This window comes from Pleurotus ostreatus (genome assembly GCF_014466165.1).
Source record: "Pleurotus ostreatus strain PC9 chromosome Unknown scaffold_2, whole genome shotgun sequence".
Taxonomy (NCBI): domain Eukaryota; kingdom Fungi; phylum Basidiomycota; class Agaricomycetes; order Agaricales; family Pleurotaceae; genus Pleurotus; species Pleurotus ostreatus.
Genome location: NW_023503157.1, coordinates 58,044 through 85,138, shown reverse-complemented (window position 1 = coordinate 85,138; position 27,095 = coordinate 58,044). Strand labels below are relative to the sequence as shown.

General features: G+C 51.7%; 10 protein-coding genes across 10 annotated transcripts; 3 read left to right on the top strand and 7 right to left on the bottom strand.

The window, feature by feature from the left end:
- Positions 1-296: 296 nt before the first annotated feature.
- On the bottom strand, positions 297-1,521 carry PC9H_002842 (uncharacterized protein; the record flags this gene model as incomplete). The annotated part of the gene is made up of 2 exons (XM_036772442.1): positions 297-701; positions 754-1,521. 2 exons carry the CDS (start codon positions 1,519-1,521, stop codon positions 297-299), a joined length of 1,173 nt encoding a protein of 390 aa, XP_036633915.1.
- A 360-nt stretch (positions 1,522-1,881) lies between these two features.
- PC9H_002841 (uncharacterized protein) lies at positions 1,882-3,156 on the bottom strand (the record flags this gene model as incomplete). Its single annotated transcript, XM_036772441.1, has 3 exons — positions 1,882-2,298; positions 2,350-3,030; positions 3,076-3,156. 3 exons carry the CDS (start codon positions 3,154-3,156, stop codon positions 1,882-1,884), a joined length of 1,179 nt encoding a protein of 392 aa, XP_036633914.1.
- Positions 3,157-4,034: 878 nt separating this feature from the next.
- On the bottom strand, positions 4,035-6,851 carry PC9H_002840 (uncharacterized protein; the record flags this gene model as incomplete). Its single annotated transcript, XM_036772440.1, has 12 exons — positions 4,035-4,222; positions 4,624-4,783; positions 4,831-4,865; positions 4,952-5,053; positions 5,110-5,863; positions 5,961-6,000; positions 6,060-6,084; positions 6,135-6,157; positions 6,232-6,392; positions 6,455-6,520; positions 6,576-6,709; positions 6,773-6,851. 12 exons carry the CDS (start codon positions 6,849-6,851, stop codon positions 4,035-4,037), a joined length of 1,767 nt encoding a protein of 588 aa, XP_036633913.1.
- A 1,099-nt stretch (positions 6,852-7,950) lies between these two features.
- On the top strand, positions 7,951-8,799 carry HHT1_1 (histone H3.1; the record flags this gene model as incomplete). Its single annotated transcript, XM_036772439.1, has 6 exons — positions 7,951-7,965; positions 8,023-8,047; positions 8,114-8,166; positions 8,300-8,449; positions 8,565-8,673; positions 8,738-8,799. The coding sequence occupies 6 exons, from the start codon at positions 7,951-7,953 to the stop codon at positions 8,797-8,799; spliced, it is 414 nt and encodes a 137-aa protein (XP_036633912.1).
- A 349-nt stretch (positions 8,800-9,148) lies between these two features.
- Positions 9,149-10,255, bottom strand: PC9H_002838 (uncharacterized protein; the record flags this gene model as incomplete). The annotated part of the gene is made up of 5 exons (XM_036772438.1): positions 9,149-9,423; positions 9,477-9,543; positions 9,616-9,765; positions 9,883-9,991; positions 10,053-10,255. The coding sequence occupies 5 exons, from the start codon at positions 10,253-10,255 to the stop codon at positions 9,149-9,151; spliced, it is 804 nt and encodes a 267-aa protein (XP_036633911.1).
- A 790-nt stretch (positions 10,256-11,045) lies between these two features.
- Positions 11,046-15,149, bottom strand: PC9H_002837 (uncharacterized protein; the record flags this gene model as incomplete). The annotated part of the gene is made up of 10 exons (XM_036772437.1): positions 11,046-11,150; positions 11,198-11,344; positions 11,400-13,068; positions 13,144-13,333; positions 13,381-13,655; positions 13,706-13,781; positions 13,837-14,348; positions 14,520-14,694; positions 14,746-14,971; positions 15,033-15,149. 10 exons carry the CDS (start codon positions 15,147-15,149, stop codon positions 11,046-11,048), a joined length of 3,492 nt encoding a protein of 1,163 aa, XP_036633910.1.
- Positions 15,150-17,224: 2,075 nt separating this feature from the next.
- PC9H_002836 (uncharacterized protein) lies at positions 17,225-18,051 on the top strand (the record flags this gene model as incomplete). The annotated part of the gene is made up of 4 exons (XM_036772436.1): positions 17,225-17,580; positions 17,634-17,734; positions 17,796-17,900; positions 17,951-18,051. The coding sequence occupies 4 exons, from the start codon at positions 17,225-17,227 to the stop codon at positions 18,049-18,051; spliced, it is 663 nt and encodes a 220-aa protein (XP_036633909.1).
- Positions 18,052-18,446: 395 nt separating this feature from the next.
- Positions 18,447-20,288, top strand: PC9H_002835 (uncharacterized protein; the record flags this gene model as incomplete). Its single annotated transcript, XM_036772435.1, has 9 exons — positions 18,447-18,511; positions 18,563-18,644; positions 18,702-18,820; positions 19,014-19,061; positions 19,115-19,170; positions 19,229-19,251; positions 19,299-19,645; positions 19,705-20,019; positions 20,072-20,288. 9 exons carry the CDS (start codon positions 18,447-18,449, stop codon positions 20,286-20,288), a joined length of 1,272 nt encoding a protein of 423 aa, XP_036633908.1.
- A 159-nt stretch (positions 20,289-20,447) lies between these two features.
- PC9H_002834 (uncharacterized protein) lies at positions 20,448-22,779 on the bottom strand (the record flags this gene model as incomplete). The annotated part of the gene is made up of 18 exons (XM_036772434.1): positions 20,448-20,525; positions 20,585-20,664; positions 20,727-20,788; positions 20,844-20,885; positions 20,944-21,032; positions 21,087-21,102; positions 21,156-21,172; positions 21,229-21,271; positions 21,328-21,389; positions 21,449-21,551; positions 21,613-21,762; positions 21,851-21,867; positions 21,924-22,007; positions 22,071-22,163; positions 22,215-22,299; positions 22,354-22,370; positions 22,428-22,444; positions 22,509-22,779. 18 exons carry the CDS (start codon positions 22,777-22,779, stop codon positions 20,448-20,450), a joined length of 1,326 nt encoding a protein of 441 aa, XP_036633907.1.
- Positions 22,780-23,203: 424 nt separating this feature from the next.
- Positions 23,204-25,336, bottom strand: PC9H_002833 (uncharacterized protein; the record flags this gene model as incomplete). The annotated part of the gene is made up of 11 exons (XM_036772433.1): positions 23,204-23,363; positions 23,422-23,839; positions 23,904-24,094; positions 24,144-24,254; positions 24,313-24,458; positions 24,516-24,525; positions 24,583-24,655; positions 24,714-24,849; positions 24,903-24,974; positions 25,032-25,051; positions 25,135-25,336. The coding sequence occupies 11 exons, from the start codon at positions 25,334-25,336 to the stop codon at positions 23,204-23,206; spliced, it is 1,539 nt and encodes a 512-aa protein (XP_036633906.1).
- Between the last annotated feature and the right edge of the window lie 1,759 nt (positions 25,337-27,095).

Here is a 27,095-nt window from a genome sequence, read left to right as displayed (position 1 = left end):
CACTCCCCCTCAACTGTGGGAATAAGAACCAGTGATGTATAACAGGCACTGTAATGGTACGCTACAAAGAACCTACTGTAAGTGTAGTCGTTGATGCATCACACATGCCCTGTAGGTAGAGTATATTATATATAAGCAGGACAGCTACAGGTGCCCCCAGGGTAATTCTTTGAGGTTACGCTACACTGATTAAAAGGCTCCTGCGATGCATTCATCTAGCCATTGCTGGATGAGTAAGGAGTGAGGGTGCTGAGGGCCAGCTTGAGCTATGAAGTTGAGCAAGGTTACAAGGAGGATCAGTCGAAATAGGAAGTTTCGTCTTGATCCTCCGACTCCCCAGCGGCATCATGTAAGTCACCCTGATACCCTATTTGCGGGGGCTCGTTCAGTGCAAAGCGGACAGTCGCATGGTCGTCCATCCAGTCGTGCCACCACTCGAGCTCTGGATAAAGCGAGCGGATCTTCGTCGGCTGCAGCACACCTTTGGTGAAGTGATAATACTCGGGGAAATTCATAGCGGGTACGAGCTGGATACTGATGTGCGAGAGAGATGGAAGACTGTCGAAGGCTTTCAGCACGTCGTTGTGATCCCAAGGATGGTCCTGCCAGTGGCGGGGGACGGCGGTCCGGATTCGCAAGTGGTGCAGCTTTGTGGCCCCTTTGAGCACATTAAGTCGAGAGAGGGTTGTGGGGATTGGTGACTAGGACAGAATAAACCGGGGAGGAATAAATGGTAAGAAATGGAAGGCTTACAGAGAGCACATTTATCTCAAAGCACTCCAAGTTGGGCATCCGTACGGCTGCTTCTGAGAGCTCCTCTAATGTATCCAGGTAAAGAACACAGACTACAACGTTAAGAAGGGCGGCATCGTTGAGGTCCAGGGAAGTAGTACAATTGTTTATCCGCAGGTGTGTGACCTGATTTGTTTCGAGGGACCTTCTTGCGGCGGCGAGGTTCAACGCATGGAGTACACGAAGCTTGGGGAGGGTCGGGATCGCATCAGCAGCGTGGAATGTCATTAGGGATAGACATTCAAGGGATTTCTGGCTGGCTAGGAACCAAGTCAACCCGATGCTGTCCAGCGAACAGCGCGAATGCCACGCAAAGTGTTTAAGCATAAACGCTGGTGGCGAACTCGGTCCATTTAGGAAGTCTTGAAGATCGAATCTCTTGAGTAAGCCTGTCGACCGTGAAGGGTAGAACTGTAGATCTTCGAGATTGGGCACCAAGGTTAAGACTGTTTGGTACGATGTGTATAGTCTGCTTCGCAGTGGGGGGATGATCGGTAGGCGAAGTCGTTTGACGAAGTGGGTGCATCGACCGCCTGATGCGGTGAGACCAAGTAAGAAGTTATGAATCGTGTGTTCTCTTTGTTGACAAAAAGAGACATCGTTATAAAGATACGGTTCGGCGAGAAGATGGAAGGCACGCGACACTAAGAGAAGGTTGAGCAGAGACTGCTTGTCTTTGAGATATCCAGCGATAATTCGGGCGATTTCCACAGGAATTAAGGCGGCCATGTCACGTAGGATAAGACTGTAAAGAGTTTGTTACTTGGTATCCTTGACAATAGCGCTTCTCACAATAGTAGGTTGTCGTGGTTTCGATATGACACTCAGCTTCCGGTGCTACTTACCAGCAGAGCGACTGTTTTTCACGGAAATCGACGTTGAGAAGAATGTCTCAGTTCATTGGCTGCTCCATGAGATCCACAAGAAGCTCATGGCGAAAACATACGATGTCGAACAGAAAAGGTGTGTCTGCGATATACATGGTTTGCGCCGCCAAACGACTGAGTACTAAGTAGACGGATATGGAGATGCACAAATTTGATAGTGCAAGCTTCAAAGACAAGAAAGTGGACGTCCCTGAGACTTTTGTCACGATATGTGCGATTCAACTGATATGGGCAGCACCTCGCGGGCTGCATGAAGGAGATGACCCGTATACCCCATTCGCTTATCGCCCGGCTCAAAGGGGACGACCACATAATCATCAACCCAGTCGTCTTGCCACCATTCGGGCGCTGGACGGACCGAGCGAAGCTTCACCGGCCGCGCAGCCCCCCTGGCAAAGCAGTAGTACTCAGGGAAACTCGGAGCGTACGTGAGCTGGACGGTCATGTGTGTGAGGGAGGGAAGACTATTGAACGCAATGGCCACGTCCCTGTAGTCCCAGGGCGATTCCCCAACATGTGTGCGTCCAGTGACGGTCTCGCAGGTCAAGATACGCAAGTGTCGTAGTTTTGCCGCACCTTTGAGCATAGCAAGCCGAACGAGGGTTAGAGGGATTGATTGCTACGGCGGAATAAGTACACTTGTTCATCAGCGGAGGAGTAGAAGGCTTACGGCAGAGGCATTTATTTCTAAGCGCTCTAAGTTTGGCATCCGCGCAACTACTGTTGAGAGGCTACCCAATAATGCAAACCGTGAAACGCAGAAGACCACAGTGCGAAGAGTAGTATCATCGAGTTCATGAATATCGTCCCGCTCTAGCTTCAACTGCGTTACTTGGTTTCCTGTGAGGAACCTTCTTGCGGCTACGTTGTCCAAAGCATGCAGTATTCGAAGTCTCGGAAGAGTCGGAGTGAAGGGAGATGGCGACGTGTTCAAGGATGGAAGGAATAGACGCTCCAGAGATATTTGATGGGAGAGGAACCAATCTAATCCGACTCTGTCTAGATTTCCTGGTGTATACCACCCGAAGCCTTGTAATTGAAATGGGGGCGGTGATTCAAAGAGGGCTTGCAGGTTGAAACCAAATGGAAATACCATCCACCACGAACGATGAACCTGTAAGTCTTCCAGATTGGGAAGCGCCTGTAGGATCGTCTGGAGCAATTTGTATAGCTCCCTCTGTAGGAAGCCTGAGCCAGGAAGATAGAGTCGTTTGACATAACGGGCGCATCGGCCGCCGCCTGCGGTGATACCGTCCAGAAAGCTGCCGGACGCACCCAATAGATCAGCCTCCGAGGGATATTTGAACTGAGCGTGATTTTGGCCGATGGGACCGAGGAAGGAGACGTCCGTCTAAAGGTGTGGTTCGGCAAGGAGACGAAAGGCGCGTGTTGTAACAAGGAGATTGAGAAAGGTCTTCTTGTCTTGTATATAATCCGTAATCATTCGGGCAATCTCCACAGGGAGGACAGTGGCCATGATGAGGGCGCGTCCCGGTCACTGTAAGATGTTGGTGTGTCCTTGCGATTTTATATTTCGAGGGAGAGTTTGAGAAAGTGAAGGTTGATTCCCGAACTGCCGACGATCATCATGTGACCAAAGGCGGGCGGAATGGAACAAACCTGATCAAGTTTCAACAACGACGACGACGGCAACAGCAACAATTGCAACGCCTCTTCCCAAACGATGCAAGCGCCAGAGTTTTCCCCGTCACTCTTCTCCAGCTGCGAATCCTTGGTGCCTTGACATCAAGAACAGCCTCGTGAAGAAAAGGTATTTAGTACTAGGTGGTCCCTCACTGTTTGGCGGGACCACCCTGATGTCAAATGGGAGAAACACCAAGATGCCAGAAAGCAGTCACTCACATCCCCACGTTGTTTTCAAAATCTCGCAGTAGACTGAGTTGATGCACGTAGACATCAACCGAATGGCACTTAATTGGAGCACCCTCTGCTTGATGAGAAGCGCGAGTTTGTGACAAACAGTCGCTGTGCGCCCTCACGCTCTCACTAGCACCAGTGCCGGGGTGGTAGTTATCTCATTTCGCTATGAAGGTTGACCGCTAGAACTTTAGCGTTCGAGGCTGAGGTTACCAACATGTACACGGACTGTCCTTGCATCTTTGTGAGAACCTATACATCCAGGTAGCCGACTCCAGCGAAGGACTGCGACAGAAAGCAGAGATTCCCATCAAGAAATAGGAGGTAGCTTGATTTTCAAGAGTGTCCCCCGCTAGCATGCGTTGCGTACATGGGTCAAAGAAATGCATCAGGATACCGAGGTACTAGTATCCCGCCTTTGCTCCATCGCATCGCATGAGAGTCTCCCGTCGCGCTGAAATCTCTCGCAAGCATCACCTACGAGATGGACAGGTAGGTTGCGGAAGAAGTCATTCCTAACGTCTCTGCCAGCTGCAGCACGATGGAGAACATAGGCCCGACGCGAACGCCTTCGTATTCGTAGAAGGGGGGGATCAAGGAAGAGGCGTTCTTCTCCGGTTCGCCCACTTCGGTGTCCGAACGTTCGTGGGGGATATGGCTTCGGCCTGTTGTTAGAATTAGTGGGTGCTTGGTGGGTGCCGGACGCTGCCTAGATCACAGTCGCCCTGCTCGTGAAGGCGTCAAAGCTTGCAAGTTGCGAGCAGGCCCCGGGAGCAGACCAGGAGCAGAGGCGGCCTATAATCTATTCAAACGGAGCCGTCAGCACCAGCATCAAATGAGTCCCCCTGCCGAAGAGCTCCTTCGACGACCAAAATACCATTAACCAGACGAGCGGCGATACAACGTCTAACGGTAGACTGATCCGACTTGTTCACGATATTCGAATTCGAATGTCTGAACAAGATGGGGGCTGTCATCTAAAACCGGATCTACAGTCTACATACACAATCTAACCTTGATTCCTACTTTCACTTCTCCACCCTACGCTCCAAATTCTACATTTTACATTTCAAGTCGAATCTGAATCTGAAGCCGAACGCGAACGTGAACGCGAACTCGATGAAGACGACGCCGATGACACCGAACTCGCCGAAGCCGACCTCAGCCGCACGCCTCCCCGGCGCGGCAGAAGCCCCGCCGCCGCCACTGCCACCAACACAATCGTACTTAGCACGAAATAGACGAGGCGCCCGCCCAGGATCTGGCTGCTAACCGAGAGCGAAAACAGCGAGCTGGCGATGATCGGTCCTGAATACAATTATATCACGAAGGAAGGTACAAGCGCAGTGAGTATGTCATGGCGAGAGAATGGGGGGGGGGGGTAAAGAACGTACCGACGGCGCGCATGACGCTGACGGCCATCTGCGAGAGCCCATTGACGGCGCCGAGTGAGCGGTGGTTGGGTGCAGCCTCAGAGATAAGGATGAAGATGGCGCCTGACAGCAACGCCCGTCAAAGACGAGCCCAACGAATCACCACCCACAGCACTCACCATACGACATAGACACCCCAATAGAAATCACAATCTGACACCACACCAGAAAATACACGCGCATGGACAGCCCCTCCGTCCTCGCATAGTGATTGATGAGCGGGAAGAGTGCAAACGCCGGGAGCGTCGACAGGATGCCGCATGTGAATACGCGCTTGCTCCCCCACCGATCGTGGATTGACGCGAAGAAGGATACCTGCATGAGCCCGTTGAGGACGCCGAAGACGGAGAGGATGGGCCCGATCATGGAGGGCGCGAGGCCGAGGCCCCCGAGCGCGACGGGGGTGGAGAGGAAGAGCGGCTGGATCGCGCGGAAGGAGATGTCGACGAAGGCGAGAATGGCGTAGTTGCCTGAGGCGATGAGGACGCGACGGGTGAGGAGCTTCCTCATAGGCAGGATCTCCTCGCCGGGAGCGGCTGGGCGCGATTCTTCCGGCGTGTCTAGTACGGGCGAGGCGTCGAAGGAGGAGGATTCATTAGTAGCTTTCGAAGACAACCGCCTCCAGCGAGAAAAGAACGAGCGTTGTTGGAACTTTACTGGCGACGTCTCTTTCAGGAAGATGAGCGTGATGACCCAAGCTACGATCGTGAACGTCGCGGGTATCGAGCACGGGAGGAAGTACGGGTAGTCTGCCAAAAACTTGGAGTTTCCGAAGAGTTTTGGGAAGCGGGTAACCGGGTGTGCGAGCGAGCCGCCGAGGATGGGGCCGATGGTTGAACCTGTGGACCAGGCGATCGGCATAAACGAATACGCCTAAAGGCAAGCATCAGAATTAGGTGGTTATTGTTGTTATTATCAGAGGCGGAAGCTTCATTATGATGCAAAGTCATGGACGGAGATGGAGCATTACCTGAGAAATATTCGTTTCGTCGGTCATCTCGGCTATGACGCTTTTGAGACGGCCATTTAGTGCACCCCTCATGGTTGAGATCACACGCCCCATGCATACCTTTTCATGACACCAACATTCCCGTCTACCGTTTACTTAGCAAGTAGCTGAGAGGAATAAACGGACAGAACGTACTGAGTCCCCCGTTCAGGCACCGGCTACAACCAAGCAATGAGGATATTCATTAGCGACTATCCGTCCATTCATCCATTCATTCGTGGTGCTTACTCACCTAAGCACAAGCCCCCAAAACGTCTTCGAGAGCCCAAAACAATACATCGATATCGATAGGCCGAAAAGTCCGCAAAGGATGACCGGCTTACGGCCTATCCGGTCTGAAAGCCGGCTCCAGTGGAGGACGGTCATGGCCTCTGTTACGAAGAACAGAGATTGCTGACCGAAGTTGGTGTTAGTGTGCGTTACTCCATGAGAGATAATTGCGCGTCATGGCTCACCATTATACCGACATAGTACCCCGTTTTTGATTCATCGCCTCCAGTGATGCCGATTTCTCGTACGAGCTATGGCGTCAATTGTCAGTTTGTTGACGCGCAAGCTATGGTGGTGCTAGTGTACCTGGGGCACGAATGGATAGATAACCTGCGAGGTCAGCGGTTCCGCGAGCTGAAGGAAGAGGAGGATGGAGAACTGGAACCACGGTAAGGGCGTGCGTTGTATTTTCTTCGGGTTGGGGGGAGGAGGGGTGATTTCTGCGCGAGAAAGGCGTTCGAGTCAGAACAACTCTATATCACCAGCAGAACGGGTATGCCTACCATATTCGATGTCTACATCTACATGAAGCATCCCAGCCTTTTCTGACTCACGCCTTCGTTCATCATCGTGAAATGGCATAACGAGAGCGCGGGAGAAGGGAGAGGAAGGGAAGACAAACACAAGAAGACATCTCGCCAGCTGTGCTGTTAACTTTTATATGAAGCTACCAAATACCTCCCTGATGCGATGTGAAATTTGCTTCGCCTCGTCCGTCCCGGCGCCCCAGGATCTGCGTGAGCTTCGAGAAGGCTTCGATACGCAAATCATGTGCAGAGTTTGATGTTTTGGGCATGACTTGTCTCGGCTGCTGTAAGGGAGTACATAGGGTAGATTGATAATCATTCCCGCAGGGTGAGAGACATTTGCGATTCCTGGGTGTAGCAGTGTGCCTTTACTGAGCAGCCCTTTGGAACGTGACCATGGAAAGCGTAATAGCATTTGGGGACACATGGGGTGCAGAAGGTACAGCTTGCAACCTACAGTTATCAAACTTTCTACTGTGGGCGATCATAAACGAGTGTTCTCACAGGAAAAGGTTGTGAAGGAACATACATATATCACCGCCCATAAAGCACCGCGGTATCAAGCTCAAGCTCTGGGTGTGGCCACATTCCATGATATTTATGTCCTGGCGGCGAAGCGCGCGGCATCCTCACGGACCGCTGCATGATGAGCATAAAGAATGTCGAGAAGTCGATAAAGCACCAATCAGTCATGGAAGGACGTGCAGGCGCTAGATTCCCACACTCACAAGTATATTCCCACGGTCAGTCAAACCACTGACATCAGTTGTGAGGCGCCTGTCCTCGTGCGTATCTACGCGGGCTTGGCACTGAAAAGACAGTCTTCCCAGTATTTCGCATTTTGCGGCCCATCCACGAGCCGATTCTCCTCGTACCAAAAAAAGAGGCACGCGCAAGAACAATACCAACAACCCTTCGTCGTTAAATTTCCACCAAACTTCCCCCAAAAAAGGGGAGAAAAAGAACACGGATAATGCTGAAGATTCGAGCAGTCTCCGAGTCAAAAGAGGCTCAGAAACTGGTGGCCTGTGCGGCGTGAGAAAGTCACTGCAATTGAAACATTCGTGAATCGCGCTGCCACAACTCGTCTCTTTCTTCCCTCCACCCGTCACCCCGCCTCCCACAAACACAAATCTCATCGCAAATTCGCTCAAATGGCCAGAACCAAGGTATGTTTTCCCTAGTAAATGCATGGAATATCCCTCTAAATGCCTTCGGTACTCTAGCAAACCGCTCGCAAGTCTACGGGAGGTTCGTCGTCGTCGCCGTGCCACCTGAAACTGCGGGATAAGGGCTGATTTTGTTTTGTGTAAATAGGAAAGGCTCCCCGTAAGCAACTCGCAACTAAGGCTGCCAGGAAGACTGCCGCAGTGAGTACCCCTCCTCTATCAGCCCCATCGCCCCGCCGTTGCCACCCGACGCACCGCTATCGCCGGAGCCGTCGGTGCCGACAGTGGCGGGCCCGACTGACGCACTACGCTATGCTTACTACTCGCCCTATAGACCGCCACTGGTGGTGTCAAGAAGCCCCATAGATTCCGCCCCGGAACCGTCGCTCTTCGTGAGATCAGGAGGTACCAGAAGTCGACCGAGCTCCTTATCAGGAAGCTCCCCTTCCAGCGTCTCGTCCGAGAAATCGCTCAGGATTTCAAGGTGAGCTGCCTTCTCACAGTGACCACCGCGACTCAGGCCATCGGCACCGTGCTGTCCCCCTCTGCCGATGCTCTGGAGTCGTATGGTGCTAATACTAACGCCACTTTCCCCTCAGACCGATTTGCGCTTCCAATCCTCTGCTGTTATGGCTCTCCAGGAGGCCGCTGAGGCTTACCTCGTCTCCTTGTTCGAAGACACTAACTTGGCCGCTATCCATGCCAAGCGTAAGCATCACCTCCCCGTCGCAGTGGCACTCTTACCTAATCCCGTGCTTCCGCTTCTATCCAGGTGTCACCATCCAGCCCAAGGATCTCGCCTTAGCTCGGCGTCTCCGTGGCGAGAGGTCTTAAATCAGCCCTCGCACTGCTACCATTCCACATCCATATAATCCCCTTTCTTTTCATGACTATCTATGTTTCAGGCGCTTTAGCTGCCGAGTATACAGTCTCCGAGCCTATGGTTGATCTATCTTGTGGTTATGGGGAGCTTTGTAGTCCTTCCTTCGCCGTAGTCGCCTTGTATCATCACCATGGACTTTGTTCCATTCACCTAACTTAAATCGCTGGTAGCAATATACTATGTATTGTTTTTGGCACTAATCACGGCAGGATGAGTACACAGCACAGCGAGTTGTCATATCAAAGATTGAAACTTGTGGACTAATTAACGTAGTGTTACCGGCGAACAAGTAACAATCTCTCAGTACCTTCTATCATCATACCTCCTCTCCCTGTCATCATGCCTCCCGCCGTAACCCCCTCTGTCACCTCTGTCCCCACCTCTCTCGCCTCTGTCACCACGGTCATAATCCCGATATCCCCCCCGATCATAGTCCCTGCCATCCCTTCCATCCCGAGCGTCGCGCCGATAGTCGTCGTGCCGTCCACGTCCGCCTCGGCGGTCGGGCTCGGCGTCGCGCGAGTAGCGGCTGTCGTACGGCCGTGGGTCGTAGGGGCGCTCTACCGCTGGACCGTCTATTCGTATCAGCAAACGCACGGGCAACTACAGAAACGGAGGGTGTGCATACCGTCGAAGCGCTTGGGGGGGCCGTAGTATCGGCCGGGGGTCGGGGTCCTAGCACGACCGCGGCGGGCCTAAACAGTACAATTGGATGAGAACACGGCCTTTGGGGAGACGTAAATGGAGGGAAGGGAAGGGAGAATGACCTTTTCTACATTCATGACCTTGCCCATGAGGTCGGTCGCGTTGAGCGCGGTGATGGCGGCGTCGGCCTCTTCTGCCGTCTCCATCGTGACGAACCCGAACCCGCGCGACTCGCGGGTGTGCGGATCGTACATCACAGACGCCTTTTGAACCTACAGAAACAAACACCAGATGAGATAATTCGTTGATAAGGAGACGTCATATATATATATATATATAATAAAAAGCTGGAGAATGGACAGGAAAGAGGGAGAAGGAAAGCAACGTACCCGTCCAATTTTAGCGAAAGCGGCCTCGAGGTCGCGCGTATCAACACGGTGGCTCAAGCCGGAAACGTGGAGGTTGTTGCCCGGGTTGTGTTGCCCATCCCCGCGTCCACTATCATTCCATTCCATCAACATCGCGAAACTGATGGAACATAGGGAAAGTCATCACTTACCCTCTATCATTCTTCTCCCTATGAGCGCCGGGGCTCCTGCTCCTGCTCGAGCGGCGCGGTGGGTCGCGGGGTGGGGGCGAGCGCGCCCCGCCATTCGCGCTCCCATTCCCCGCCCACGACGGGTCGTCCGTCGCCATAGCACTCCCCCCGCCCACGAGCCCCGCGTCGTTCGGAATGCTGATCCCGGTGTTCGAGGGCGCCATATCTTGAGATTGCCAAGCTGTGTTCAGCGCGGGACATCGGGATTCGAGACATAGACATAGAAGAGGGGAAATGAAGAGATGAGGTCAGGCGCTGGGTCGGGAACGGTAACAGGACAGTGAACGGGGAGATGGAGAAGGAGGGCAGGCAGAAGAGGGAATAGCGAATATGGTGAATCGAATCGCGGAAATATACAAGTGGAGGGAGGTAGTGTTTTTTACTGAACAGGAGGGTGGTGAAGAACTGAGTACTGGATACTGAAGGTGTAGCCGAAGCCGAGCCGAAGCTGTATCGTTGCCGCTGACATAGCCGTTCTCGAATACTGAGAAAAAACTGGCGACTGCGGGCGAAGCGGCAAACAACAATTTTACGAAAATTCGTTTTTGAGCTGCTTCACGAGCACAGCTCGGCGTGCACCGAATACGAGTAGCAGAGGAATCATGCGGCCGTTAGCCATTCAGATGCTGACGCAACAGGCGAAGCGGTATACTGATATACTGGCATACTGGGTGTGCGAACGGGTCGACGGAATTGAATTTTTCGGAGTCGAGCACAAAAAGGTGACCGAGCGAGCCGGGGGCGGGCGGTGGTGGGTTGGTGATGTTGAAAACGTACCGTCATCCATTGTTGTTGCGTTTTTGAACACGTCGTCGAAGAGAAGATGATGGTTGGGAAACAAGTGAGAGCTGTTCAACTTTTGAAATATCTTTTGATTGATCGTGAGAGCATTTTGTTGTGACTGTGGGAAATTGACGATAATAGTACAGCATCAAATACATTAGAAAGTCGAAGTCAGTAAGAGACGTGTTGAGGGGAGCTGTGTTCGACGCCAGCACTTTCAGACGAGTCGGCGTTGACTTCTTCAAGTCGGCGTTCAATGAACTGATTCAAACGCGTCTGCGGACACTTTCAGTCAAAGCCCCATAAACATCATTCAGACTCACAAGTCGGTCATGACCAACAAACGCCCCAAACATTTCACTGCGAGCGTCCGGACCCATATCAAGGAACTCGTCCAAACTCGCATGACAAAGAATAACATAGGCTGCAAAAGGGTTCATCCCGGATATAGATGCCAAGTCACTCTCGTTCTGCACGTTTCTGGGAGTTAGGTGGGCGTAGCAGAGAAAGGCAACGAATTCGCACCTCTAGAGTATCGTCGCTGAGCCAGCCACGATCGCCCCAAAGAACTCCTTGCGACTGATCGCTAGCCTCCACAGAATCCCCAAACACTCGGACAAAGACTGCGACATCCTGAGGAGAATCAGCGAAGGCCCAAAATACCCCACATTCATGATTCTTCGTTACGCAAGCCTCCGCTATACCAAGATCGCGTCGGAGTTTCTTCACAGCCTTGAGGATTGGAGGCGTATAAGCATCTATAGTCGATTTGTGTTCACGGTGGGACAGCGACGCGGGGTATGCCTCGAATACAACTAGAAGCTGTGAGTAACACCAAGATTGTTGGGAGATCAGCGTAGATATACGATCGCATTCCGACGGCAGCGCAAGTAGAGGGACCAGCAGGACAGCGGAGTGTGGATCCAAAATTAGATGTGCACCATTCAGGCTTTCTCGTTCCACCAGTTGAATTAGCGCAGTATCCCCTCTAAGAGAGCGTACCAGGACCTGTTTTTGAATGACGTCCAGTGATGCCAAATAGCGGTGAGTCGTCTGTGGCGGATTCAGGCCCGGTGGCAAACGGATTGTCTGTGGATCACACAGTTCTTCCGGTACGCCATGGAATTCGCGGTCAACCTCGGCTTGAGGTGCTGACGCAGGCCTCGGGGCTGGAGTTGGAGGTTGTGGTTGTTCAATAGGCTCGGAAACCTTCTTGGCCCGCAGTTTCGCGAAAAGACCAGGCCCTAGAACGCGCGAGAAGCATGATTCCCTGAAGGCCTCTGAGAAATCGTCAGTGAACCTCAGTCGGCCAGCAGGTTGCTCTTTTGGGAGGGTTCCATATCCGTCCACCCGAGTGTCAACCGTCAGGCTTTCAATGGGGATATCTACTTCCAGGTTGTGGTCAGCCGAACGCAGCGATGGGGCAGGTAAAGGAGATAGCCGCTCAGGTTCGAGGTTGCCAGCAAGAAGCGGAGGAGGGTTGCTCTGCCGGTTGCCCTGCGACCAGATAAGCGGATGCGACGCCCGAGGGTCCTCGTCTTCATATGCAATTGCCCTGCTGGATTCTGGATTTATAGAGGAGGCACCAGCATGATTCAAAAGCGAGAAGGGTTCCAGTCCAATACCAGAGTCGTCGATGCTAGCCGGCCAGCTATCAGTTCTTCGGCGTTTGCTCAACCTAGGGCCACGGTAACCATTGTCTTTCTTTTCAGTGTCGTCCACGTCCACGGGCCGGTGTGTCGCAGAAGAGTCCATATTGTCGTCGGTTGCTCGTCGTTTAGCTACAATCGGTGAGTCGACATCGTCTGTTAGAGTTGTCGGCAAGGGATGCTTTTTTTTGGCAGTTGCTCTTAGTTCACTTGTTTGAAAGTCGGGAGTTTCAGCCTCGATGTCGTCAACATCAAATCCTGCATATGGGTCCAAGCCGGCGACGCGTCGTCTTTCTTGTCTCGTCAAAATCGCCTCAGACAGGTCAGCGAACTCGGTATGAAGTGCTAAAGGGGTGTCGGGCGAGTGGTCGTCAGAATTCCAGGTCCAATGGTCAAGCTCCTTGGTGTCAAACTCATCCACCGCCAGAGCCTGGAGAAACAGTCGATCCACGCTGGTTTTATCATACTCCAAATGTGCCGTGGCATGATCTAACTCATTGATGAGCTCTTCGCTCGTCGGAATCCTTGTATCAGACGTCCACGGGCTAAAAATTTGATTAAGGGACAGTCAGAACATATGTAAACGGTCGAGAAACATAGAAATGCAGGTACAAGCCCACCTCCACGACAGCCGTGTATTGAGGCTGAACATCCCCTTGCATTTTGTCAGGAATTCATGATCAGGGCGTGGAGTAGCTTGCTTGGCGCTTGCGGCATTCTTAGGCTTCTGAGCGACAAGAAGGCTTCTCAACGCGATAGGAATCAAAGTTTCGTGCGGCGCATGAATATTCGGGGGAGGAAGGATAGGTACTAGGAGAAATGTGAGCCAGGTCCACGACATTAATTTCTTGACAAACCGTCCATGAACGAATCCCTGAACGGTTGCTCTTCGAGCTGTTCTTTCATAATCATGTCTTTCGGGTCCTGCTTATCAATACCACCGCATATATTACGCAGATCCACATTGAGGGAGTCGTCGCTTCCACACTCATTTGCCGGACTTGATGAAGGTGGCAAGCCTATCATTGACGTCGCCGTTTCTGGCGAGCGATTCTTCCGCAGTTTTTCTGATTTCGCCCCGAGGTCCCCAGGAATGCCCTTTTGCGGCACAAATGGTAACACGGAGGCAAGCCTGAAGCCGTTTAATATCCAGGTTCGTAATAATAAGTAACATGGGCTTACGTTTGATGTCCACTCAGCGCGAAAGGTTTATCGTACGTCCCACCGGGTTGATCCTTCCGAGGAATCAGCCATTCATCTAAAACGGTGCATCACTCAGCGACGAGGCAGTGAATGCAATCATATATGCGCACCCATTTTTGCGTCCATGACCTTCTGGATAGGGAAAGGCTCCGTCGTCGGAGATGACATTTCAAATAACTGGTCAAGTTCATCTTCTTCATCTGACATGGGCGTTGATGGGCTGGACGGAGAAGAAGCCGTGTACGTCTCTGTTTCGTAGACACGTGAGTATAGTTGCGACAAAGGATGAGATTGCCGAGAGCTACCCCATCCATTCACCACTGCTAGGTTGCTAATGTGGAGATCGTTATCGCTGCTTTCCGTGGGAGCGGTAGATAGCTCGATGTCTGCATACGATTTGGCCCCGTGTCGCGGCGATGTACTGGCTGGCACACCACCCAGGCGGTGATGGCGGGGAAATATTGGCTCGAAAGGGGAGTAAGCATTTGACGGTGAAAGGTCGAGCATCGGCGGACATAGTTTATCCGGGTGTCCTGGTTTCTTTTGTCCCAGTGCTTGAGTCGATTTGCACAGTTCGTTGACTGAGGTAAGCATGGCAGTCGTAAGCTGTACACGCAGATTACTGAGGAACAAATGTGGGTTAGACTGGGGTATCAGAAACCGACAGTGATGCGCATTCTTCCCATGTAAATGAACAGTTGAAAGGCCGTATTGTTCAAACAGGCCTTCTTAATTGACACGCGTAGCGAGGGAGCACATCGCGATTCACTTAGAGGAAAGAGATAAGACTTACAGGACATGATCGATATTTTGCGGAGGCTCCACAATCGCTGGAACGTCGACTGTTTGAAGGAGAGATGAAGGTACCAATGTGGTTCTTGTGCCTTCGCCTAGTCGAGGTGTTTCTCTCCGTGCTTTCCGTGAGAGGAGAGGCTCATCCAAGAAATACTGAGTAATATGCGTTCTATCTATTACCCATGGTCAAGCGAAGCGAAGATCACAAGATCGTGGCAGCTCACCGTCGCCATCATCCAACCAAGCTCTTTCTGATTTTGATAATCCTCGCGGCACTTTTACCGCAGATTTCAAGTACTGCAGGGTCTCTGCCGCACTGGTCGTCCATCGTTCTTCGTGCGGTTTCAGGTCAGTAAGCCGATATGTTCGTGTCAAAGTTTCGAATGGGTCAACGGGGAGAACCAAAGATCTTGGATCATGAGCCGGAATTATCTGCAAATCAGACAACAGCTGCCATTGCCAATGGATATATTCATCAATGCTAGAGCAGATGACGAATAACTCGACTGACATGAGAAACAGCAGCCTCAGTGAATTGAATGTAATCAGTAGTTATATGGGTCAGAGCGTATTCTAGAAGGAGCCCATTGATGTGGTCGCGTAGCTGAACGCCGTCGATGGAAGTCATGGAGGAGTACAAGCAGAGCAGGACGCGTTAGGACGCGCAACGTTTAGTCATGTGACCCCCATTTTCAAGCGCCGGTCAAATTGAAAGATGTGGCGCTAGTTCCGAATTTACCGCTTAGTATCACCTTACTCACAGCCTCATTCTCGCCAACACGCACATCATGCGACTGACCACCATCTACTTTTCATGATACAACTGCGGCTAAAGAGCGGAGGTGCTTAAGCTATCACATATCAAAAGCCAGGAACTCGGCTGGTCGCATCGCAGAATCAGCGAGGTGCTGACGCTGCGGATGCTCAGCACGAGGTATGTATGTACAAGTCCCAGAGAAAGTGGTACATAGGTTCTAACCAATTTTTACTGAACAGGCGGCAATAATAGGTTTCTTTGGGTGATCAAGAAAGCGTTCTTCTTGGATCGTTCCCACAAGGTGAGTGTCGATTGGACGGCGCGAGCATATTTCCTGGTTCCGATCGCGGCATCTACACGGAGAAAGCACATTAGCGCGGCAAGCGTCGCGTAGCATCCGGATACATACAAGCGACGGTTACTTTGCTCGACAGTCTTTGGTGTGCCCCCCGCCTACGGCACCACAGACAGAGCACTGGATCTGCGGTGGACTCTCGTCACGCGAGTAGTTGTCCGTGGTGATGGAGATCTAGGGGGAGATAGGGATGAGCTGGCGTCGCGTATAACAGCCTCGACGGACCTCAGACATAGGTGCGGTGCTTTTCGGTAAGAAGAGGAACCTCGAATGTGGTTTGCTGATTGTTATGAGGCAGGTTTTATATCCCCAGGAAGCGGATTTTATAGTGATCCAAATAATGGAAGGGGAAGTCAATACAGCCTTTGCATTTTTCAACGATCACGAAGCACTGAATGCTTATCTAGTTGACGCGCCATTATTAAACCCAAAACATGCCAATTTGGTAATGCCGCGTGTCTGAGGACCACCCCCTGGTATATCCACGGTGCCACTATGTGAACGTGGCAGGATATATCGTTATATTCTTATTCGTATTTTCCATATACATGACTCCGTGGATCTCAAAGCAAGATGATTGACGATTCCCGTTCGCATGCTCACGGGGCCAAAGGAGTTGGCTGCGGATGCAATGAATCACCGTAAGTAATCCGAATTGTGGGGGCTATACTACTCATGCGCGTGGTGGTCACTCTGGCCCACCGCCACCGCCCCCCGCAGATTGTTCATTTTATCTCCATGGCCTAGTCACACGCGAGCTTCAACATATTCGACTGGCGACGTGCTATCCTATTCGGCGACGAGCTCAACCTCAACGCTATAACGGCCCCGGTGAGTGTGTGATAGCATTTCTCCTTTCACTCAGTAGGGTAAGGTGTACGAGCCACAATCAGTTTCGTAACCTACGCTCTCTGTTTGGCTACGTCATCCCTCGTTTTGATGGGGTTCGAGTGCCTGGCCTGAGAGGTCTCGAAGCATCTTACGGCACGAACAAGATTCCTGGTCAAACGACTGCAAAGACATGATATCATTCGCGCTTGCTGACGAGGTGCAAACAGAAAGACTGAACCGTCCCGGCGTTAACTGCCGTACATCATGTATCGAGGCTTTCTCTCGTGCAGCGGATGCCAATGTGGATAGGTGGAACATTCGGGTTTAGCTATGTCATGGGGTGGCCATGCCGCCGGCGAAGACATCCTTGTTTAGCGTTAAGCTCATCCTTGAGTCGGAATCCCGGATATCCGAAGACCGACAAGTCTACTCAATTTGCCTTAGCTTTCTCTACGGCTTCAGAAACCCGCTCCACGATGACATGTTTCACGCCCCCTGATTTGAAGAGACACCCGCTGGCGATGTATTTTTGGCGGTAACACACCGCAATGAATGCCGCCCCTATCATACATAGGGGCATACCTAGCTTCTCAAGAGCGGGAGGCGGGAGGCGGATAGCGAATTAAGGTGCGGATCATGCATTATTCCTTGTTAAACCGTCCGTATATTCCGCTCGCTAGTCAGGAGGATGCGGGCTACATAAATCTCGCATGCGAGGCGGGTCGTTCACTCACCTGTTCAAACTCCCATACTTGCAAAGATGTACCAAAAAGTCTTCCTCGCTCTCATCGCTGCTACGTTGGCTATGTCCGCCCATGTCGACATTGTAGCACGCCAGGGTACGGCTACGACTACCTCCACCTCGACGTCCACCACTACATCTTCCACCAGTTCCTCTACTTCGACCTCTACTTCAACCGCTACCACTACTTCCACCACTACGACGGCGTCGTCTTCAGCCACATCTTCTGCCAATACGGCAACATCAACCGCCACCAGTACATCGACTGCTCCACCGCCGAACGAAACGACTGTTCGCCTCCACCCAAATTATCGTGACAACAAGTGCCTTGACGTTAGGGGCAATATTCGCGCCAACGGCACGCCCGTGCAAATGTAAGTTTACGCCACTCAACAGCACGAAAGTATCTCTGACGTATGTCATGCAGTTATGATTGCAACGGCACGGGGGCTCAGAACTGGCTCATCAATTTCGGCCGCACCAAAGTACGCCTGGCCGGAACTGATTTCTGTCTTGATGCTGGAACTAGTACGTTAATTTGACTTCACCTACACTTACGTCAAAGTACTTACTCGTCTCCGCCCAAAAGACCCTCGCAGCGGCGTTGGCATGAAGATTTGGCAATGCTACGCTAACCTGCCGGCTCAAGATTTCTGGTATACAGATGACCAACGTATCGCCGTGACTGATAAAGGTGATTATGCCATGGCATATCGTGCACGCACCCTTACTAACATTGGCAAGGTCAATGCCTGGACCTCACCGACGGACGCCTCAATAACGGCAGGCAGGCACAGACTTGGAAGTGTACTGACTTCAACACCAACCAAATCTGGAACATCTAAGGCCACATTTCGGTTGCAAGTACATGGACGTCGAACTATTTCCTCCCAATTTTGAGTCTATCAGTTGGACATGCATTCGCCGTGAACGTTGTAGTTCCACCTTGTAAAACTATATTTATGCTGTTGATATAATATATCACATTTTCACTTCTTCGTCAAAGCGAACAACATTTCAGGATTTTCGCTACAAAAGTTGCAGTGACTACTGCCATGCCCCCATGCAGTGCATATAACCTTCGCCTAACTTGTCTCCTAATCCCCTGGTCATTCACCATAAACGCCAAATAAGTGCAAATAGCGGAATGGAAGCATTTTCTGAGGTGGAACGAACGTTTGCTCCCGACCTGTACACTACTCCTCTCGTCTAGAGCGTGCATAGCGCGTCGACGGCCTCCATGGGTTATATTCCCCAGCACTCGCTGGATAATCTCAAAAAATACAGCTACAAGGGCGTCGACAAGTGCGTATTCATGTTCTCCACACAAAACCTGGATTTGACCCGGAAAACCAGATCTCTGCTTTCTAAACACATCTTGAATCCATTCTGGACTTGGTTCGTTACATTATGGCCTTTGACGATTGCTCCCAATACGGTACGTGCATTTCAAGCATATCTGTTTGTCTGCGTTGCGTTGATCGAGGTGATGTAGATAACGCTATCTGGACTCTGCTTGGTCCTACTCAATTTCCTCACGATGCTGTATTACGACCCTAATTACTTGACGTTGAAAGGGGGAGCCACAGGCCCTCCTCAATGGGTGTATTTTACGTGCGTACGCGTTGTTTCCTCGCAGCATTGCTGTATAGGGGCAGATTGGCTCCGGCGAGGGCAGGGGAGGGGAGGATGGGCCAGCTGTTACGATATGGCTCAGAAACCGTCGACCCGGGACCATCTCGCCTTCCCAGCAGCTTGCTTTTCTTCTCTACGTGATGCCCTTATTTTTTCTGACGTAACATGTTAGATGGGGTGCCGGCCTTTTTATGTATCAGACTTTGGATGCTATCGATGGGTATGTTTACAGCGTCTGGTCAGCAGGAAGTTACTGAACAGTCGTGTGCTCAGGAAACAAGCTAGACGGACCGGTATGGCAGGCCCCTTGGGCGAAATGTTTGACCATGGTAGGGGTTGTTGTGCCTTCCACCTCTTTGCCAGACTCTGAAGATACGCTATCTTTAGGCTGCGATGCTTTAAATACTACAGTACGCTCTGCCTTCTCATTACGCTTCTATCGGCTCATTCCGTGCAGTTAGAAGTTATTCTCGCCGCTCAGGCTCTTAATCTTGGCCGTTCATGGTGGACAGTGGCTTCCCAAATGGCCACACTCGCGAACTTCTATCTCACCACCTGGGAGGAGTATCACACCGGACAGCTGTACCTGGCTGCGTTCTCTGGTCCGGTGGAGGGTATTCTCCTGATCGTTGGCATCTACGTCATCTCGGGGATATATGGTCCTCAGTTCTGGGACGTTGGGATCCTGACGTTCACGCGTCTGGATCGAATTCCGTTTCTCGAACAGAACATCCCTAACATTGGCCTCAATGAATCCTTCATGGTCTTCGGTGCCTTCGGGGTTGCTTTCAACATCGCATCCAGGTTCGTCATTCGAACCCTCTTTTCCCCTCGACCCACTGATTAACTTTGATGGTGTGCAGTTATGCGAACGTATGGCGTGCAACCCGTTCCGCCAACAAATCCACGACTCGACCCTTGCTAGGCCTGCTTCCATACGTCTTCTCCGCAGCCCTGCAAGTGATTTGGCTGGCTTCTCCTTCGTACTACAATTCCGTCATCATCCATTCTCGCATATTCGTCCCCTTCCTATGTGCTTGGGGATTGCAATTTGCCCATACCGTTGGGCGTATGATCCTAGCTCATGTCACCAGTTCCGAATTCCCCATGTGGGATTGGATGTGGATGTGGAGTTTCGTAGGTGCCGTTGATGCCAACCTTCCTCTTATTCTGGGACGGTCAGTCTAGGTCCTTTTCGTGTCTTGTTTGCATTCTAAACGTTTATCCTAGACCACCTATCATCCAGTCGAGCCCGCACAACGTCGCACTCTTCGTCTATACCACTCTGGCGTTGTCTTTCTTCGCGTACGCGCGGTTCTGCGTGCTCGTTATCAACGATATCACGGAGTACATGGGCATAGCTTGTTTCACCGTCAGGAAGAAGGACAAAGAAGGACATTGGCAAATGACGAAACTCGCCGCGGACGGAATAGCGAAGACGGCATAATGATGATAGTATTCGTTTAGAGTAGAACACTCGTGAACAATCTCAGCACCTGCATCTATGAACAATCCTTGACTATTCCACATATCGTAGTACACACATGCTACCAATACGTAGATACAGCAATATTGCAGCACTTTTTGGCATATGTTACAGCCATGTTCAAAACGGTAGAGCGAGACCCGCTGTCGTTGGGACAAACCGACCGTTCTGGCATACGAACCCGACGTCGTTTTCAACCTAAGAACCATTGTCAAGCCTGGTGAAGAATAGAGCGAACAGAGGAAGAAAATACTGACCGTAGCGGGATCGCACATCACGGACACCGGCTTACCTGTCTGGGTCTTTGCTACAATGTTTTGGGCAACGACATTTACAGCTGGGGGTAATCAAGGTGTTGATGAATGGGTATATTCGGAACGCGGGGAGGGAGGTACTGACCAGTATCGGGGTACAGGTCGAAAATAGCAACCTCTCGTCCTGTCGCACCTGGTACGTCGTACCTAGATACGGGGAAAGTGAGTCCAACGGGTGTAATGACACCGAAGATGGGCTTACCAGCAAGGATCCGTCACGCAAGACCCTTCGACATAGGGTTTACTACGGGTTGACGGTGACCTCAGTGTTTGATTAGGAGATGACATTGTCTAGAACGTACTCTCTGATAGTTCCCGCGAAGTTCTTGAAGGTGATATCTTGGATATGTGTGTTGTTTAGAGTGCCAGTGCCATTTGGTTTTGGTCCGACCTGTAAGCAACCAGTAAGGGATCGGATAGCACCAACAAGAAAACTACCACGTACACCTTGGTCCCAGTAGCTAGACAGAGGTTAACATCATGTCGAATTGCGTCTAGAAATATCCGAACGTACTTTTGCGTGATGTAAATCTGTCGTTGGCGTCAGCATATGCAATGCAAAGGAAAGAGAAGCATGTTAGGCATACGGGGAATGGTACGTCAATGAATGCGATATCTTTCCAGGTGATGCTGCGATGGGTGAATAAATAAGAGATATGTTCGTAACGTCGAGACCAAGTCCCTACTTTCGGGCAAGACCTTGCCCACCCGTCCAACTCTTGAATCGAGCGCCGTAAAGGGAGCTTTTCTGTAGAGGGTAACATCACAGACGAGCCAATGACAATGAGGCGGATTCTTCCAGCTTACCATTACAACATTTTCGATTAACACATTCTGGACGTCAGCGACTTGGCCTCCTTTCCCGAGGGAGCCAATCGAGAGACCGTGTCCACCTTCACAATAGGCGTTTCTGCCGTGGATGTGATTGGCCTTCCAAGACGTTGGATGATCCAATGGCGCTTAGGACGTACCGGAAATGAATGTTCTTCGCACCGTTCCCAACGGTGATGCAATCGTCACCGTTCTGAATCCAGTTGTTCTCGAAGAGCATGTTCGTGCCACCAGCAGAGAATCCTAGACACAATATTAGAACAATGTCGGCATCTCGGGATGGAAAGAGGCTAGACCATCACTGTTCCGTCAAACAGCCAGAAGATGTATACATTTAGTAAATCAACCCCGACGATGCCATCCAGTTTGGCTGCTCACGTATTGAATGGGAAGCCCTAATACCCGATAAGCGGAACTCCCTAGGCGAAGAAGTACGAACAAGAATACACACCTGAGAATTCGATACCGCCACGATCTTATTATTAAAAGCGTGCAAGTTTGTCGAGCCGCTCGTTGAGAAGCTCCAGGCGATTGGCTGCGGATGGCATCATAAGCAGTCATTGATAAGGCGAAGGCAGAGTTCATCAATAGTACTCACCTTCCACAACTTCATGTCCCGGATGACGCCGTTTGTTATCTTCTTAAACGCCCAGCCATGCGGGCGGTTCGTTTGCTCCATGGCATCCCACCACTTGGACGAAGATCGTCAGAATGGTGATATATGAAATTGACATGTCCTCACCGCTTGCCCGTGAGCATCCACCCATCCCCAGTGTGGGTCAGTTGACCCTCGCAAGGTGACATTGGTACCACCGGAAAAGCTGAACCTATAGGGGATCCCTTAGACGCTAAGGGGCATTCGGAGCAACGGCAACACGAACCATTGGCCTGAGAAGCTCTGAGAATTCCGAGTAGAGTCAGCCCCGCTTACGTGTAACAAGTACCCCAAACATACCGAGGACCCAACGATCGCTAGAAGCAGAAGGAATGATATCAATCCAGGCCCCCATGATCATCACGCTGAGCCTATCCTCACCTTGTACAGTGGGAATATCCTCAGGGTACGTCAAATTGCCTTCAATCCTCACTTCCACGTTTGTGAAAACGGGGAACGTGATTGGCGTGAAGATATTATACGTGACGCCCTTTTTGAATAGGATGGTGGAATCTGCGGTAAAGTTGGCCAAGGCAGCCGCGAGCGCTGGGGTGTCGTCCTGTCCATCGACGTGGGGAACTTCGAAGACTTTCCAGGCGTGGGCAATGTAAACATATGAGGCTAGGGCGGAGAAGACTGTTGTGAGAAGCATCGTGATGTAGCACTCAGAGGCCGTAAGGTGGGTCCACTTGGAGGCACGAGGTAGGAGCCGAACGAACGAAGGGGAGTGCTTTCGAAGGGCTTGCATTTATACGAATTTACGGGCACATCGACAACACTAGCAACGGGACGGCGGACGGAAAGAGAGACAACCAAGCCCATGTGATGCCGTCCACGCGGAGTGGATCGGTGTTTATAGGCCAGCAGTACCTCACATCTCGTGTAGCAGCCTGTAGCATCCCGACGAACCCCCAGTCGCATCCCCGCATCTTCCCCGCTCGCATAATGAAACGGCGGAATGCGGGCCGCCGGTCCGCCGCCTCATACAACACAAAATGAACAAGCAATTAAACCCTCTTCATAGATGACCAGAAAGATACAGATACATCGGAAAGAGATGGAGGCGTACGGATCATTTAATCTACCCAGTACAGCTCGACATTCGCCCATTTTGCCTTGGGCTTGTAGTTGATATGTGCGGCGTCCATGCGTAGCTTGACCGTTCTGTGCAGTTTGATTACATGTTTGCGATCGACGTGTTGCTTCGGCGCGTATCGCCCGCGTCCAAGATTAACCCTGTTGTGAATCATGACGGTCAGCTACAATTACGAAGTGAAGGGTCGCGGACACTTACGAGAGCTTCCTAGCCCACGAATCATCGTCCTGCTGCCAGCGCCGTTTCAAAGGGACGACCTCGAGCAGCCACCACGCCTTGAGGTTCTTCAACATATCATTGATCGGGCTCATCGCATCAGCAAGGTCCTCGTCCTCTTCGCTGATGAAATCTTCGCCCCCGATTAGCGGAGCGGGGTAGTGTCCCGAGTTTACTGTTGTTGGAGAGGGAGGAAGAGAGGCGGATGGGTGTGTGATCATCGGGGGGCGTTGTTTGACGTAGGGATAGAGACTGTCTGGGTCCATCCCAATCTTCTTGAAGCTGGCGCGGTGGAACATGATGCCTGTGTCAACGAGGAAACACTGGCGGATCATCCAGCGAAGAGGGATGCGCGCTAGCGCGTTTCGCGTCTCATTGAGGACCGCGCCGCCGCCGACATCTATCGTGCGGAGCCAACCGTAAGCGATACAGGAGGAAGTGCATCGAGTGAGAGGGACACCCACCACAGTGGCAGCCAGCAAACCACACCTCTTCCACATTCGTGTCGAAACACACTTCGGTGTATTTGCGTTCGAGTTCCTTGAGAGAGGGTCTCCTGCTGTGGTCTTTGGGCCGCGACTTGGGCATCTCGCCGGGTTGCACACCGAGTTTCTTGTGGGTGTCAAGGGGGCGATGGAAGAAGTTTGGTTGGAACCTAATTGATGTGGCTTAGTTCAGTGCGTCACGCTGCGCGATAAGCGTACCTGGCACGATGTTCATCAAGCGCAATAGCATGTCGGAAATACTTAATATGAGTGTTGGACGCCGTGAACGGGAGTCGTCTCGGGATAACACCGACGGACCCTACAGTATCCCTGCCGCTTCCTCAGCATCGCCGACAAGGCACTCTCCAAAAAAAAATCAAACGCTCACCAAACGCCGACAAACTCAATATCAACGTCGATAGCGAACGCCTTCTTGAACATGGAGCTCATCTTCCACCCCTTCTCGTCTTCGCGTTTGTACATCTTGTACGCGAAGGGGACTTGTTGATGGTTGCATTTTGGGAGGAGGCCGACCTACGGTGCGCGAGGTTAGCCTTGGAAGGAAGACGGTGTGTGTTGCAGAATACGGACTTTGTGGATCCTGTTGGAGGGGTTAGATAGGGGAATGAGTACGTCTAGGCGGGGAGCATCTGCTTACATGCCTGCTAGAGCGCGACAGGTGTACGCCCCTCTGGAAAATCCAAATATACATATCTTATCTCCAGCCTCATCTACACACGCCTGAAGTCACCACAACGACGAACAAGCGAGGGCGGGACGACAACTCACAATTCTGCATCAAAAATTCATACCCACTCATAACGTGGGCGTCAAGGTGCACGCCCAGCATACTATCCACGGTCTTTTTTAACTTCGCCATCATCGGCTTCGCGATTTGGGGGATGTTGTACGTCCCAATTCCCGACTGAGCCGCCGTACCCGTTAGAGTGGCGCTAGAGTCGACGGTATTCTCCGTACCTGATAATAAACTAACTGTTTCCTCGGGTTATCTTTCTTCAGCATCGAGAACAGATTGACCACGTTCGAATTCTGCAGCATGTGTAGCCGTGAGCGACGCCATCAGAAAAAACTATCCAAAACACCGACATCGTCGTCGAACTGGTCGCCTGCCGAACAACGAACAACACCCGGTCAGCAATCCCAGATAACGCCAAAAACCCAAAACGCGACAGAAAAAAACAAGACTGACCGGTACCGTCGAAGCACAGCACGAGCGTGCGGTGGTCATGGGTCGGGGGTATCACCTCGTCCTCTTCCTCGTCCGAGAATGACGCGTGGTCGGCGGTTGCCATCCGTCCTGGGGACCCAACGTTCGGGATGTCGGGGAACCGGTCCTCAGACGAGTCGACCTTCACTGGCTCGGGGACACTCTGTCGGCGTTCAGGAGGCATGCTGCTGCTGCTGCTGCTGCTGCTGGAGTGCTGGTACTACTACCGCAGATATATACATATACCATTGACTCCGTTTCCTATATATTAACTCGGGAGCCGAGTTATTGGAGATTGATAGATCATGAGAACGACGCTTCTATTGCCGAGAACTTCGAATGTCTTATCGGGATCATCGTGTCAGCAACAAGGTCCATTAAGTGTTTGGACGCCCACCGGAATTTCCACGATCAGCTCCGATCATCATACCCGCATTGGGTAACCGCGCCCTCACGTGAGGCGGCGGAAACTAGTCCGTAACACGTTAGACTTGGTGCGCTACCTTCACGCCACCGACTGAAAATGGTGGCTGCCAATGCGCTGCGTCAAATGCATGGTCGCTGCAGTCTGAAGGTCGCACTCACTCACAAGTCTGGAGTCCCACGTTGCATAGCCTTCGATTTATCCACAGTCCAGGCTGCCATCCATGCACCAATCACGATGCTCTGCCTGCCTTCGCTCAGAATCGCTACTACTAAGCTACCCTCCTGGGACTACAGCAGCACTTCCAATCCATGATCAGTAGCGGTGCGTATCACTTCTTTTCCATCCTGACTTCGCGTGAGAGACACCGACTTATTGACTGCCTTCACGATTGCACATTATCAAGAGTGTACAGCAAGGCTCGGGGGCCGGAGGTGCTCTTGTCCGAGCTCATTTGCTGCTTGACGCCCATATAACCGCACGGCCACAGTCCTGGAGACTCGCAGAAGCTGCAGTTTTCAAAGTGCGTGCCGCCACCGACGGCCCTGGAGAAAGAGAGAACCTCAGCACCCCAAACACGGTATCAGTACCATGAGACGAGTGGTTTTGGTTTTGGTTTTGGTTTTGGTTTTGTCCCGAGGCCTGATATGGCGTCGAACACTGGCACGAGGATTTGGGCGCTTGCGCAGCGTTCTATGAAGCTTCTAGGTGCCTCGTTGCGAACTTCTGAACACAACCTGAGCTCAATTTACCCTCACGCGTTAGTAGGCTTCCGCCTCGCCTCGCCTCCTTTCTTCTCAACTCCTCGAGCGCCGGCGTTTTGATTTCATATCGGCGACAGTCGACAGTCGACGGTCGACGTGTTTTCTGTCTTTTTCTCTGCTGTTCTGTTCGGCCTTGCTGTATGATGCAGGTGGTGCTCACTGGCGCTGCTCGATACGTGTTCTCGGAGGTACCTGGCTGTTAATTGAGCGAGATGATAACGGGTTTCGTGCGTCTATTTCTGTTCCCGGCTCATGGGAACTGGCTCTTTCTCTTCCCTGCCAGACCACCCATCGGGCGACTGTCTTTTCGTCGAAAGTCAAGTTCATCTGACGCCCACTCAGCGCACTCACCCTTCTGCGCCGCTAGTACCTTCGCCGATTGTCGGTCTGGGAGCATCGTTGGCTCCGACGATACCCAATACCCAAACCATCGTGTATCATCTCCGATATCTGCGAAGTGGATAAGGTTGGGATGAGGCTACCACTTCACACACACACACTGCGTCCTCGCCCCGTACCCCCTTCGCCCTTCGGACCCACGTTCACATTAATAAGTCCTGTCTGTGTCTTCCATTGTTGCTTCCTATTGTAGCTTACCCACCACGTCTCATCATTCAACCTGACTCGGACACCCCCACCATAGTAGAGCGCTTGATCGAATCGTCAACTGGACAGCTAACTCCCTGCTCCCGGTTTATACTTACATTCTCCCGAAAACTATTTCTTTTCGTTTCGCTTCATAGACGGTAAGGCTG